The following is a 16,472-nucleotide window of genomic DNA, read 5'->3' as shown; positions in this document are numbered from 1 at the left end:
AGATAATCTGTAAGCACAAATGTATGTTGTGACATTAATAGACCAAAAAAAATTACTGGATAGCTTTTATTACATTTGTTAACTACATCATGGGAATGCCTACATAACTGAGTTCACAGAAATTACTGTTCATGCTATCATAATGTAGAGTGACATTTACCCATACTAGACCATTAAAATATAACTAAAGTAATCACCAACAACCCAAAAGCTGTTATCTTTGCTGTCACTTTCTAGTTTGGCTACTCAGATATCCAAATACAAGTAGGCAGGACACATATTTGGGAATTCCCAACCCTCATTTCATCATTTTGTCATAGTTTTAGCCATTGGTAGATACATGGAGAACCTGTTGCAACCTGGATCTAACCTCATTCAGACATAACTGTGGTGGCATCAGGACTTCCTACATTGTTTCAAATATAAACTTTAGACTTAATTAGTGCCTGGGAATTATTAAAATCCCATGGTTGCCACAACCACCATTCGTATTCATCTAAAAAGAGCTGTAAGATGGTCTTAGAGATGAAACTTCATGAGGGCGACATTGTAATACTTGTGTCTCCTGAAATTCCTTCAATAGCCTGTACCTTTTTCTAGAATGTCATCATTTTGGGAATGTCATCAGTTCCTAGAATTGGATAATATGAAATGAAAGGGCACCCATCAGATCCTTGGACTTCAATGTCAAGCTACTTCATAAGCTTAAAATACAAGACACTAAATGGAAACAAAGCAACATCTTTTCAGTATGTATAATATAAACAGTTACATTCATAAAGAAATATTAGAGCATTCATGGAAGGGGTCCAAGAGATTGGAAACCAAGCACTGCATGCTAAATTGCACAATGATTCAAATGAGAAATGTGGTTAGGTCTGAAGAAAATATATTTCAACAAGTTAAAATAATTAAGAATGGTAAATACTTTGATTTTCAATAAGGAATAACATTTTAAATTATATTACTGCCGTATATATATTCAAAACCTCAAAAGGCAAGCCTTCATAGGAAAAAGGCATTTTTGAAAAATCTCCATTTCAATAACTTTACAATTAATAACTGTTTCAAAGCAATTGTAACATGCACCTTTACTGAGGAGGAACCTGCAAATGACAATGCAGGCAGTTATCTGCAAAAAATTGAGAATGAAAATTTGATCCAGATTCACTTTGTCAATCTGTATCAGACTTGAGCAATTCATTGGCAGCATATTTAAAACACAGAACAATTTGGGAAAAAGCTTCCAGGCAACAACCATTCCCAAATCTGGTTTCCAGAGAATAATAATGTTAATTCCACATGTATAATAAAGCTCTTAAAAGCTCCCTTTTAAGTACATGTGACCATGAGGGTAGGCTCTATAACAGGAGGGCCTAGAATCCAGAGTGGTCTGTGACCAAGATGGCATGCAAGTCAGTAAGCTATAAAGTACATGTGAAATCCCCCCTAATGATGAGCTATATTAACTTTAATATAGGGAAGGAAGAGTATATGATAAATGTTTTGGGGTATTCTCTAAGGTGTGCCTTTATAGCAAAGAGTGGATGAGTTCAAGTTCTACCTCCACAGCCAAAATGTCACCAGGTTATTATCAATATCAAACCTCAGCCTACTGAACTGTTATTTTTATCTCTTCCACTGGAGAGAGATTCCTACATGCTTAACATTCCTGGTTTCTCCAGTGATATGTGGTACTAGAACCTTTGTGTCCCCAATAATTTATCATTTATAGATGTTGGAACCATATCAATAAAGGTGTTAAGAAAAAAGTGGACTCAGGCATTAGGCATTATTTTAACTTACATCATCATGACAGAAAAGGTTGCATCTCATTTCTTTACCTAATTGTGATTATAGTCTTCTGTAAGTCTCTGAAGGTTTAAAGACATTGATTCTTTTTTAAATAAATAATTTAAAATTTTATGTGCATTGGTATGAAGGTGTCAGATCCCCAGAAACTTGAGTTACAGATAGTTGTAAGTTGTCATATGGGTGCTGAGAATTGAACCCAGGTCCTCAGGAAGAACAGCAAGTGCTCTTAACTGAACCATCTTTCCAGCCTCAAACCTTTGTTTCTAAGAGAGCACACACAAAATTAATTTTTATATACACTGGAATTGCCAATAATTTGTCATAATTTATCAAATACACCTTAATCACTTGAAATGCTATCTTCTTTTTATCACACTTACCACCAAATAAGACATAAGAAAGTTTGCATAGTCCACTAGCATGAGAACTTGGCTATGAACAAAGTAGACGTTTTCTCACTCTCCTCTCAGGATAGACACCAGATGTAAAAGAGACATGAGGTATGCTGTTTACATGCTAGACCGAATGTACCTTTTGTTTCTTAGGGACTTGGCATTTAAGAAACACCAAGTCTTTAGGGACTGTGCTTCTGTGCTTGAGCCAACGTTGAACCTCATCTCACAATAAAACTTCATATCTTAAGGGAAATCTACTGTGTTGCTTTGTTTTCGTTTTGTTCCTCCATTCTTAGTGGAAGTTTCCACAGATTCTATTCCCAATATTCCTTATTATCATATCAGTTTTTCTTCTGGAATGCAGCAAAATACCTAAACTAGTATCTACCCTGTGTGTTCCCCAAATCACTTGTCAAAATTCAAGCACTCGGGAGGCAGAGGCAGACGGATCTCTGTGAGTTCGAGGCCAGCCTGGTCTACAAGAGCTAGTTCCAGGACAGGCTCCAAAGCCACAGAGAAACTCTGTCTCGAAAAACCAAAAAAAAAAAAAAAAGTAATTTATTGTTGCCGTGTATTGTCTTCATTGCTTAAGATGAAAATCAGAAAGTCATTGGTGCCAAGCCTGAGGTATCCCTTTGAGCAAGATCCCCAAACATTCAAGTCACATTTAAAATTTTCCATCATTGCTAAGTAATTTCAATACTTACATAAGATTTCTCCCTTAGTTTCCAGTTTAGTTCTTACATATAGCACTTTATAAATGAGTTTAACAACATATATACACTTTATAGAATATAGTATGTAATGCAGGGATTTATTGATACAAGTTATTTAACTAATGTATGCATTTTTTAAAATAAAAATTATGAAAGGTTGTGTCTTTGGTTCTATTGTTTGGTGATAAAATATAAAAAATATAGAATTAGTTATATAAATCATTACATAGTAGAAAATAGTGAAAATAATAGACACTCAATCTATAAAAATAAATCCTATTGACATTATGAATGAGCCATTTCTTGATTTATTTATCAATAGTTTAAAATATCCTATGTCAAATACATGTTTTTATCTCATTAAAAAGATTAGCTTATTCCTTTCTCAAAAATTACTAGACATAGGAGGGTATCTTTGAAATAAGGTAGATTACAGCTATTCATTGGAACATGTGTAAACGCCTATTGGTGGATTAATAAGTGAAGAAGAAGTGGTACCCATGAACACATTTGAGCTTTCTAAACTTTGGTTATAAAGTACATTGTGTATTTTTTTCTATATCACAGAAAAGATAAATTCTGTGAACTGTTGCTGGACTTGGGCCTAGAGACGTATGCCTAAAACCTCCTCACTTTAGTGCCTGCATGAAAGACCCGGAGTTCAAATTGTCCTTGGCTAGTGGCTTGTGGTCAACATAGGCAACATAATATCTGTTCTCAAAAAAAATTTTAAAAGATAAAAAAGACAATAATAAGGAAAAAAGACACATAGATGCCAGCAAGACCTGCTATCCACTTGTAAATAAATAGATTTATATACTTTTTCTTAAAAAAATCAAGATGAATTGTATTAAAGATTTAAATGAAACACTGGAAAACTTAAAAGTAGTAAACAAACATGAAGAGAAAATTCCAAGACAAACACAGATTCAATGTATTCCTAAATAGGTCTTTTCATTTTTTAAGATCATAATTACAACATAAACCCTTCCCCTTTCCTCTGTTTGAACCTACTCATATACTCCTCCTGTTTTTTCTAAGTCATTTATTAAAAGACCTATTTATATATGGGTCTTTAATCATATAATCAATGAAAATAAAACTGACCAATAGATTTGCAAAAATTATGTACTTTTTCGCAGCAAGAGAAATGCTTATAAAGAATGTGCGGTGCTCTGTTTGCCAATTTTCCTTTAACAGATCAATATAGAATGTATAAAAAAATCAACTATACCAATCACAAAAGGAAGTAAAAATGGTTAATACAAACACACATATTTGTGTGCACATGTATGCACACATGTGCAAACACATACACACACTTCAACATCTTTATTCTTGATGAAATCCAAATCCTATCAGTATGATACTGAATCTCATCTAACTCACGATGTTTGTCATCAAGAAAAGTAAATAAGAAACAACAGCAAAACTGATATTACAATAATACATCTAAACTGCTAAAGTAAATATAGATTCCTCTGCTGAGAGTTCTCTGTTTAGGTCTGTACTCCATTATTTATTGGATTATGTGATCTTTTGGTGTCCAATTTCTTGAACTCTTTGTATATTTTGGAGATCAGATCTCTGTCTGATGTGGGGTTAGTGAAGATCTTTTCCCATTCTGTAGGCTCTCATTTTGTCTTGTTTACCATGTCCTTTGCTTTACAGAAGCTTTTCAGTTTCAAGAGGTCCCATTTATTAATTGTTTCTCTCATTGTCAGTGCTTCTGGGGTTATATTTAGGAAGTGGTTCCCTGTGCCAATGAGTTCAAGTGTATTTCCCACTTTCTATTCTATTCGGTTCAGTGTGGCTGGCTTTATGTAGAGGTCTTTGATCCATTTAGACTTGAATGTTCAACATCCTTAGTCATCAGAGAAATGCAAATCAAAACAACTCTGAGCTTCCATCTTATATCAGTAAGAATGGCCAAGATCAAAAATACTGATGACAACTTATGCTGGAGAGGTTGTGGGGAAAAGGGAACATTTCTGCATTGCTGGTGGGAATGCAAGCTGGTACTACACCTTTGGATGTCAGTGTGGCAATTTCTCAGAAAATTAGAAAACAACCTTCAGCAAGGCCCAGCAATACCACTTTTGGGTATATATCCAAATGATGCTCAATCATGCCACATGGACATCTGCTCATATGTTCATAGCAGCTTTGTTTGTCATAGCTAGAACATGAAAACACCCTAAATGCCCCTTGATCAAAGAATGGATAAGGAAAATGTGGTATGTTTACACAATTGAGTACTACACAGCAGAAAAAAATGACAGCTTGAATTTTGCAGGAAAATGGATGGAGCTAGAAAACATTATTTTGAGTGAGGTAATCCAGACACAGAAAGACAATTTTTACAAGTACTCACTCATAGGTAGTTTTTAAACATAAAGCAAAGAAAGCCAGCCTACAACCCACAACCCCAGAGATCTTAGACAACAATATGGACACTAAAAGGGATTTACATAGATATAATCTACATGGGAAGTAGAAAGTAGAAAAAAAACAAGATCTCCTGAGTAAATTGGGAGCATGGGGACCTTGAGGGAGGATTAAGGGGGGAGGGGAGAGGCAAGGAGGGGAGCAGAGAAAAAAATGTAGAGCTCGATAAATATCAATATAAAAGTATAAAAAGAGCATAGCATAGCAACTAGGAAATATAAATACGTACTAGTAAACACTGAATATACATGTCTTCATAATGTATTTATCTTTATAGAGTACACAAATGTTCATTAAATCAATATTCATAAGAAAGAAAAGGTGAAATTTTCTCAAATGCACACCAATTAATTAGTTATGAACAAAATGTGTATACACACCCATATATTTAATTTAACAAAAAATAACATGCTGGTTTTAAAATCAATGAACACTTAGTATATCAGTTACATTATAAATGTTAATCAGAAAAGTCAACATACAATGCTATTTCACTTAATATTTATCATTTTCCAGAACAATAAAAAATCTATAAAAATAGAAAAATTATTGTTTTCTGGTGCTGGTAGTGAAGGAAATTAAAGAAACAACACTGTCTGCAAATAGATCTAATATTTACTTTCAGTGGTGATATTGCAGTAATGAAATTTAGCATGGTGATTTTCACATGGGTCAGTAAATATCCTAATTGCATGGAAAGAAGAAATAACAGCATGAGAATGACATCTTAACAAAGCTAAACATTTCTTAAATCAAACATATTAATATGTTATAACATTACATTATCAAATGTATATCAGTGGACATAGAAGAATTTTATGGAAAAAATCCAACATAATTTCTTTTAAAAAAGCAAAATAAAGGTATACTGGAGCTACAACAACATAATAAATGTCAATTATGAAACAGAACATATAATCATCTGTAATGACAGTTATAATGAATGAGATATCTTGTCTTTCACATCAAGATCAAAGTAAAGATTCCCACTCATGTCATTCTTGACTCTCATAACATGGCACCTATTAGTGACTATAATTAGCTAATAAAACTATTTAAAATCAAGTAGAGAGGAAAATAGTTTTTCAAGGGATCAGACCTAGAAAGTAGTGATATAAAGTGGTAAAAGGGGAATAATAGAACATGAAGGGTCAAAATGGGATGTCAGCAGAATCTAGGGTAGAGAAGGGAGTATGGACTCTTATAAATAGCACAGGTAACCTTTTGTAAGTCTTATTAAAAGACTCAAGGAAAGATGTCATCCTAAAACAATGGTGTTGGGAAAAACCCCAAATCCCAATGTAGAAGAATTAAACTAAAACAAGCTATCACAGTGCAAAAATATCAGATAAAAGATCCCAGTGTGTAATAAGTAACTATAAGAAGTACACTCCATTTGACATGGCTGTGAAAAAGAGGTTTCTGAGGTGAAATGCATTTGCTCATCATCATTAGTTTCAAAAGTGATTAATGGGACCTCGTAAATTAAGTCACTTTTGTACAGAAGAGCAAACATTCAGTCAAGGGAGAAAACATTTGTCAGTCATACACCCAGTAAAAAATTAACAGTCAGAATATAAAACACGATAAGAAAAACAACTAACCAAGAAAACAAACACACCTGGCACAATTTTTTAAAATGATAATCCCAGTATTAGGTATAGGATAACTCCCTAGGAATTGTTGCCCTGCACCTCATCATACCTTCCCAAGTAATAAGAGATTTTTCAGTTGATAATGTCTCCCTACAAGCAACAGAGAGAAAGACCCCATGACTGAAAAACCATACACTTTTCATACAGGTCAAAGAGAAATCAAGTTGGAACCAGTAGAAATAGCTAGGCTGCTAGTGAAACAAATAAATTAGCAGCCTTGCCTAGTTATATACCCAGTAATATGCAATATTGACCAAGTGGGCAAAATGTACCCACTAATTTAATAGTGGCTTGATTCTAGAGGGGTCATGGGAATAGTTAAAAGATACTTTATAGTTTGATGTGAGGCCAACTCTGTTGCGAATAATACATGCCAGAAAATGTAAACCTGGTTTAAATCCAATATCTGGGGAGATCACAGGCCCAGGGTGGAATTTATTACTGATATTTTGATAAATGAACATCTTACTTGCATTTCTACACATGTATGTTTGTGCTCTTAGATTATTATTACTCTCTGTCTTCATCAAAGTGAAGGATGAATGGCTAATATGTGCAATATAGTATAGTAGAGTGTAACGTAGAAATATATAGGAGAATGAGGAGGTTTTAATAACTAGGGAGTGTTGAGAAAGTAAAACATAGGACACTTAAAGTCACTTCTTTTGACTTGGTTAATTTTACATCAGATGGTAGCTGGTCATATATCACATATACTAACCAACACTAGCAGCTTACTAATAGAATATATATATATATATTATATAATATATTCAGGATATGACAAGAACATTTTATTATATGTTAATAAATATAGACTAGGAAGATAATTTTTTCACTGTAAATTGAAAGCCTAAACTTTCTGATTAATGCAGAATCATCTGTTTTCTCATACACTGGCAAAGATGAATCCTAAAATTTCAACTGTGCCATCTTCAAAGTGATCATGTCTCTCAAGTAGTAGTGACAGCAATAGCAGTGGCAGTAGTAGTAGTAATAGTAGTAGTGTTGCTCATTTGAATAAAGGATATCTCTGTTTTGTATGTAATTACCCATACTTCTTTAGATTCCAAATGCAAATGCTAATAATTATTAGGGAAATGGATCAGTTGATAAAACACGTGCCTTGAGAATAAAAGAACCACAGCTATCCTTAGAACCAATGTGTAAATGCTGGGTGTGGTGTCATGTACACTCATAACTAGTATTAGGAAAGCAGAGACAGGATGATCCCTACAGTGCCTTTGGATACCATGTCTAGCATTATTTATATACTAAAGTACAATGTAAGGCCTGGTTTTAAAGGACGTGGGTGGAATTTGTTAGAGAAGGTACACACACACACACACACACACACACACACACACACACAAGCAACTAAAACAACTAAAGGAAAAACAACTAAATACTTTTAGTTTCTATTTACAAATATTAGGAAAAACAACCCAATATTTTTAATTTGTCTTTGCAAAGTAAATATATGACCACTGACAAAAAGTAATTTCAATGTATTGAATCACAGCTGTGATGTGGGTTATATTTAATAGCCAATGGTGAAAGAAAGGGATCATGGAAGACACGATATCAAAATGACCTTTGGTCATCCAAAACAGAAAAACAGCAGCAGAGACAGACTATTTGACTCACTACTAAAAAAAATTGACAAATAAGAACCACATCATCCAATGATATTTTTTATTTATGTAATCTTTCTTAGGACTTGTTAGAAGCATTAATAATTTTGAGAATGCAGTCTGACAGCAATGAAAGAGAAAAAGATATTTACTTACTGATGTTCTCAAACTGCCAAAATAGTGAAGGACCAAAGCTTTTCAATGCTAGATAATAAACCTACTGAAAATAAAACAAGTTATAAATTTCCCCCTCCATGGTATGAAAATAATACAGAGAGGAATGTACAAAAAATATATTGACCAAAATGCACTACCTCTTGGTGATATACCCAATTAAAAAGATACCAAATTTTGCTTAAAACTTTCTTTTGGTTAGAGTTTTTTTCAGAGCAATTTTAACATCTTTGTTCCTAAGGCTGTATATTAATGGGTTCATCATGGGGACCACAATGTTATAAAACACAGAAGATATTTTTCCCTGATCCATTGACCCAGCTGACGAGGGTTTTAGATACATAAATGCACACGAGCCAAAAAACAGAGAAACAGCAATTATGTGGGAGCTACAAGTGCTGAAGGTTTTGGACCTCCCCTCAGTAGAACTTATTTTGAGGATGCTGCAGAGGATGAAGCCATAAGAGGTAAAGATGATGACCGTGGGCACAATGATGTCTTTTCCTGCTACAATGAACAGCTCGATCTCATTGACATAGGTGCTGGTGCAGGAGAGCTGCAGCAAAGGTAAGAGGTCACAAAAATAGTGGTTGATGGTATTTCTGTCACAGAAGGTGAGTCTTAGGACACATCCTGTGTGGATCATGGCGCCAGAAAAACCCATCAAATATGAGCCAAGCATGAGGTAAGAACACACCTTAGGAGACATAGTAATGTTATACAAGAGTGGATTGCAAATAGCCGCATAGCGATCATAGGCCATTGCTGTCAGCACATAACACTCAGAAATGACAAAAAAACAAAAGAAGTAGAATTGAGTCATACATCCCTCATAAGAAATAACATTTTTCTTTAGTGTGAAGTTCATCAGCATTTTGGGTGTTATGACTGAACAATAGCAAAGGTCAATGCAAGACAAATTAAATAGGAAAAAGTACATGGGGGTGTGAAGGTGAGAGTTCAGTGCAATTAGCATGATCAAAGTCAAATTCCCCAGTGCTGTTATCATGTACATTACTAGAAAGAGGAAGAACAAAGGTATTTGAAGGTCAGGCTGGTCTGTTAACCCCACCAAGATGAATTCTGTGACTGTGGAAATATTTCCCAGAGCCATTCTTCCATTAGAGAATCTGTAGGAACAAAAGCAGCTAAGATGAAATCGGGTAAGATAAGAGAAAACGTCGCCACAGTTTCTCCTACATAAGTGAGTTTTCTAGTATATTTGCCTGAAGTTGATCAATTTGAAGCTCTTCATGGTACTACACTACTCAATGCCATCATCTTCGCCATTTCAGACTTTAAAAACTGACTACATTACAGAGTCAACAACAGTGTATACAAGTCTATGTAGTACTATCATACCCAATACGACTATTAGAAAAATTAAGGGAGAGGAGAGAAGGAGGTTGTCCCCAGATAAATTGCCATTTCTCTTTCTACTACTGTTTCTTTGGCTTAGCCTCTGCCTTGGGTAACATGGTCTGAGCTTAATCTAACTAGAACTCTTGTAGAATTGTAAACATAAGAAAAAGAACCTAATTCTAAGAATAGCTAATATAGTGGACTCTCTGTCTACTCTTGTAGTTTAAAGGATGGCCAGGTGTTGATGGATTAACTCCTTTCACAAGGAAACCAATGGTTTATTAGATAGATAGATAGATAGATAGATAGATAGATAGATAGATAGATGATAGATAGATGATAGATAGATAGGTAGATGATAGATAGATAGATAGATAGATAGATGGATGATAGATAGATAGATGATAGATAGATAGGTAGATGATAGATAGATGATAGATAGATAGATAGATAGATAGATAGATAGATAGATAGATAGATGATAGATAGATGGATGGATAGATAGATAGATAGATAGATAGATAGATAGATAGATAGATAGAGATATATACAATCTGAAGTGTATACATATACACTTCAGATTGTAACAAGCCTGGAAAGGCAATAACTAGAGAACTACTTATTGTATCAACAGATATTTAAAAGAATCACATTTAAAAGTATTTTAAAGGTGTAACTGAGTCTCTCTCTCTTTGTGTATGTGTGTGTTTTGTGCGTGTGTGTGTGTGTGTGTGTGTGTGTGTGTGTGTGTGTGTGAATATATGTTCTCCAAGCTCCTAATTCATAGGGTAAAAAAAAAGTCTTGCCAAATTAAAAGGTGAGCTGCTTTGGGACAATTTTTCAAGTAGCAAACTCCAGTTAGATTATATCTGTCAGGCAAATAGGGACCTTGCTAATAAGGGCCATCCAAATAAGGATGCTTGTGGTCTTAGGATAAGGTAGTGTGAATAGGTTGCAGTTCATTGTGGTCAGCTACAGCATTCCTGATGTTAAGCATTTAGGATTCCCAGACATCTGCTGCAAAAAACTTCCCTAAATGACCCTTTATTTTCTCAATACTTATTGGTAGTTCCTTCTCTGATTTAGTTACTAGTCTTGTTACAACAAAAAAACATAAATTCAGAAGTGAGATATAGCTATTGAAATAGAACTTGTTGATTAAAACACTGCAAGCAACTCCTGTTTTTATCGACTCTAAAAAAATATTGCAGGACGTTTTCCAGTTAATATTATTGAAATTTTATGACAACACAGATTGGGGAAGAAAGAAAGGTCTTGGATTTTGGGCTTCAACGCAACACAAAACCATTCTGCAAACATAATAAAATCAGAGCTAAAATTGAAAAAACCCTTCATGAACTCTATGATACATACAATGTAAATAGTTATATCCACATAAGCAGAAAATAGAATGTTGTTTACTAGGGCAAATGGAACAAAAAAAATCAAGTATTTTTGAAAGGGTAGAGGATGTCCAATGTTACTGTATAAATATTGAAAGAAAAAGAAGAGCTAAAAATCCAAAATGTTGGTTTTAAAAATAGAGGGAATCTATGCTTAAAAGAAAGCCATTGGGAAAGATACCTAGGCCTTGAGATCTACTGTTCAACAGGTTAATAGAAATAATGCTCCATTGTCAACTTGAATTTGTTAAGTTGACAATTTGTTAATATCTCCAGGTCTTCTTCTCACTACATGGATACATATTAAAACCAAATAAAAGTAGGTTTGTGTGCAAGAAGCCATGTATAAATTAGCTTTATTATTGGGCATTTCACAAGTAATACATGATTCAAAACAATTTTCTTACCTCACATTATCATTTTAGAGTTTAGAGATATCTCATTGAAGGTGTCAATTAAACAAAATATTGGCAAAGAATTTAAAACTTACCCACTTTTGGTGAGAAAACCTTCTTGCAAATTTACCATTTTTATTTTTCCTGAAGTCCTGATGAAGATTTGATTACAAGATGATGAAGCACAAAATTAATATTCCATACATAGTCTTTTGAAATCTTTCTAAACTACCAATCATAATTCATAATGCTACTATTTCCCTAAGACTCTGAACACAAACAATCATAAAGCTTATCTTTTTTATCACACTGGTCACTGGGTAAGATTCCAGAATATTTTGCACAATTTATTACTACTTTATATTTGGCTATGGATAAGGAAGTGGTTTTCTTGGACTCTTACCTGGGTAAAGAGCCCAAATATAAAGAGGAAATGGGGCTTATGCATTTACATGCTCAATAATGATGTGTATATAGTTCTTTAGGGACCAGTTCTCTACTCTGGTAGACCTTCTTCTTTAGGGATTGTACTTCCTCTTTGGTTTAACCAATAATGAACTCCCATTTGCCAGTCACCTTTCATTTCATAAGGGAAATCTGCTTCTGTTATATTTCTCTTAGTTCCCAAGTTCTTTTGTGGTAATGTTCCACAGAGTCTAATTCCAGTATCATCTAATACCTCATTATTACTTTTAGCTTTTTTTTCAAGGAAGTCACATTTTGGAAATTATCTTTCTTATTTTCATGTTTTTACTTTATGATCTGTACAAAACTTAAAAATTCACTCATTCCTGGCATGACTACCTCTGAGCAATATAAAAAGAATTCCAAATTCACTTTTACTATTATATGTGTAGTGATGCAATCTTTTAATTCCATCACTCATGAGGTAGAACCATCAGATTCTAGGTGTTCAAAACTAACCTGGTTCTACATATTTTGACTAGAACAGATAGGACTACATAATAAGACAATTTCTCAATAAATAAAACAAATAAACAAATAAACAAAGTTATACTATATCTAAGTGTAACTTTGATTATAAGTTATAATTATAAGGTAATTATAACTCAAGTTAATTTTTTAACAATTACTGAAAATTTCTGAGTGGATACCATGCTTGGTCATTAACAATTTAATAATACAATGAACATTTCTCCCAATGAAAATGTTATTTTATAGTTATACAACAAAAGAATACACAATAATCTTTAAATGCTATATCTACATACTAATAAAAATTTAATTTCATGCGAGAATTTGATTTCTTCTTTTGTTTGGGATAATTTCTTTTTCTATTTTCTACATTTTTATATTGCTATAGCCTAAAATATTCCTAGATAAATTAAGGTAGGAAGGGAAGCTATAAATAAAATATCATAAAAATAATACATTTTTAAAAGTGTTCAACATGGTTAGTCAGCAGAAAATGCCAGTTAAAACCAATTTGATTTTCCATCTCATCCCAGCCAGAATGACTATCATCAGTTAGTCAAATGACAAGGAATACTGGTGATGATGTGGAAAAAAATGAATACTTACTCAACTATGGTGGCATATAAACTGTTGCAAATACTAAAGTCATCAGTGTAAGCTTCTTCAAAACCTAGAAACAAACTATCATGACTGAGCTACACTATCACTGAATACATGCCCAAATGGCTATATATCCTATTTCAAAGATATGTACTCATAGATATTGGTCACTGCTCTGTTCACAATTTTTAGATAATGAGATAATAAATATGAATGAAATATTAATGGATAAATAATCATGTAATTCTCATACTTGTGTTTATTAATGAATAATACTATGTTACTGAATTTCATAAATCAACGCTTTCTTAATTTTCTTAATATTCTTATATAGATAGTTCTTCATGGATAATGACCTTATGAATATGTTGTTGAACTGCTTATAATAGACTATTCTTGCAGCCCAGGAAAGAACCACAATTTGCTATTGTGGATGCCTTTTGGAATGTGTTGCAAATTTGATGTAACAGTATTTTAATAAAAAATGTTTCATAACATTTTATTAGCAATATACAACCATAATATTTTTTATTGGTTTTACCCTGTTTAGAATTAGAATATATGTCTAGATTTTTCCAATTTACTGGAATACAGGATTTTGCAATAAAGACACTGCGGATTTCGTCAATGTGCTGTAATGTTTCCTTCTTATCTTTTATGCTATGAATTTGAGCCTTCTCTTTATTATGGTTAAGATGGATAAGTGATAGACATTCCTGGCTATCTTCAAAATAACCTTGTTTCATTACTTTTTGTATTTTTTTCATTTCCATTTCCTTTTTCTCTGCATGAATAGTTATTATATTTTTAAAACTGCTTATTGGGAGTTCAATTCATTTTTGCTTTTCTAACATATTTTTGAAGACTTGTACACAGAGGAAGGAATATGCTGCTGTTGATGAGGATCTGGGAACTTGTGAAGCCATGATGATGTCATGGAGTGGACTGAAAAAAGTAAACAAGATGAAAGCAGTATTTATGTTTCTGATGAAGAGGAGAAAGACAGGGGAGCTCTAGAAATGTACCTGCCCTTAAAATCCAATAATGAAGCAACTGAAGCTGTAAAGAAAGCTCAAAAGGTTTCTTAAAAGTCGTAATATGTACAATGAACTTCACAGTTCTTAGCAGACTTTGAAAACTTTATTAATGTTTTGTTATGTAAATTTTCATGTGTTGTACATCTGTAGAACAGTAACTTTTCTTCGTGTATTTTATTATGTAATGAACATAAAAGTAAACTATTAAATAAGAAAAGAGTAAACCTAAAAACCCTTGGCTTAATTGCAACAATCTTTTATTTGAATAGCAAGGCTCCTTGGTAAAAAAAAATGACTTAGTAAGACTGCTAAATTCCATTTAGCAGGTATGGGGAGAATAAAACTGTATTCAGAGGCTTTCTAATAGAAAGGGATATAGGATGGGTGAGAAAGAACTCTTAAGCTGGCTAACTCACAGGCATGAAATTGCTGGTTTCCATTTCATTTTATTTTATTAATTCATATCATGTTCTAGAATATTTTACTATATATATATAGTCTACAAACAAAAATAAAATATTTATTTTTATAAAGCCACAAAGATAGAGATGCCATCTGTATTCTATTTTTTTATTAAAAATTTCTATCTCTTCCCCTCCTCCCACTTCCCTCCCCTCCCCTCCACCCACAACCCCACTACCTCCCTCTCCAGGCCAAAGAGCAGTCAGGGTTCCCTACATTATGGGAAGTCCAAGGTCCTCCCAATTCCCCCCAGGTCCAGGAAGGTGAGCATCCAAACTGACAAGGCTCCCACAGAGCCCATCCATGCAGTAGAATCAAAGCCCAGTGCCATTGTCCTTGGCTTCTCAGTCAGCCTCCACCGTCAGCCACATTCAAAGAGTCCGGTTTGATCACATGCTCCATCAATCCCATTCCAATTGGCCTTGGTGACCTCCCATTAGATCTGTCCCACCGTCTCAGTGGGTGAACGCACCCCTCGCGGTCCTGACTTCCTTGCTTATGTTCTCCCTCCTTCTTCTTATTAGGACCTTGGGAGCTCAGTTCAGTGCTCCAATGTGGGTCTCTGTCTCTATCTCTATCCATCACCAGATGAAGGTTCTATGGTGATATGCAAGATAATCATCAGTGTGGCTATAGGACAAGGCCAGTTCAGGCACCCTTTCCTCTGCTGCCCAAGGAATAAGCTGGGGACATCTCCTTGGACACCTGGAAACCCCTCTAGAGTCAAGTCTCTTGCCAACTCTAAAATGGCTCCCGTAATTAAGATATATACTTCTCTGCTCCCATATCCCCCCTCCTTCATCCCAATCATCCCATTCCCTCAAGATCTCCCTATCTTCTCTTTCTCCCTTCTCTCCCCCACCTGGTGCTGGCATAACTGGATGTCAACCTGTAGAAGAATGAAAGTACATCCATATCTATTACCATGCACAAAACTCAAGTCCAAATGGATTAAAGACCTCAATATTAATCTGACCACACTGAATCTGATAGAAGAGAAAGTGGTAAGTACTCTACAACACATGGGCACAGGAGACCACTTCCTACATAGAACCCCAGTAGCACAAACAATAAGAGCAACAATAAATAAATGGGACCTCCTGAAACTGAGAAGCTTCTGTAAAGCAAAGGACACTGTCATTAAGACAAAAAGGCAACCTACTAACTGGGAGAAGATCTTCATTAACCCCACATCAGACAAGTCTGATATCCAAAATATATAAAGAACTCAAGAAACTAGACTTTAAAGTGCTAATTAGCACAATTAAAAATGGGCCATTGAACTGAACAAAGAATTCTCAACAGAAGAAGTTCGAATGGCCAAAAGATACTTAAGGTCATGCTCAACCTCCTTAGCGATTAGGGAAATGCAAATCAAAACAACTCTAAGATACCATCTTATACCTGTCAGAATGGCTAAAATCAAAAACACCAATGATA

General features: G+C 34.1%; 1 protein-coding gene across 2 annotated transcripts; it reads right to left on the bottom strand.

Moving 5' to 3' along the window:
- Positions 1 to 9,018: 9,018 nt before the first annotated feature.
- On the bottom strand, positions 9,019 to 16,215 carry LOC119809571 (olfactory receptor 145-like). Of its 2 annotated transcripts, XM_038322465.1 has the most exons (2): positions 16,199 to 16,215; positions 9,019 to 9,952 (listed from the first exon to the last, which is right to left on the bottom strand). In XM_038322465.1, exons 1-2 carry the CDS (start codon positions 16,213 to 16,215, stop codon positions 9,019 to 9,021), a joined length of 951 nt encoding a protein of 316 aa, XP_038178393.1. The 2 variants fall into 2 exon arrangements, with proteins under 2 accessions (XP_038178393.1, XP_041910696.1); XM_042054762.1 differs by lacking the exon at positions 16,199 to 16,215 and having other exon boundaries at positions 9,019 to 9,957.
- Positions 16,216 to 16,472: the final 257 nt, after the last annotated feature.

The sequence above is a fragment of the Arvicola amphibius genome, chromosome 3, assembly GCF_903992535.2.
Source record: "Arvicola amphibius chromosome 3, mArvAmp1.2, whole genome shotgun sequence".
In the NCBI taxonomy this organism is placed as follows: domain Eukaryota; kingdom Metazoa; phylum Chordata; class Mammalia; order Rodentia; family Cricetidae; genus Arvicola; species Arvicola amphibius.
Note: the sequence above shows the minus strand (reverse complement) of the source record. Positions and strands in the feature narration are given on the sequence as shown.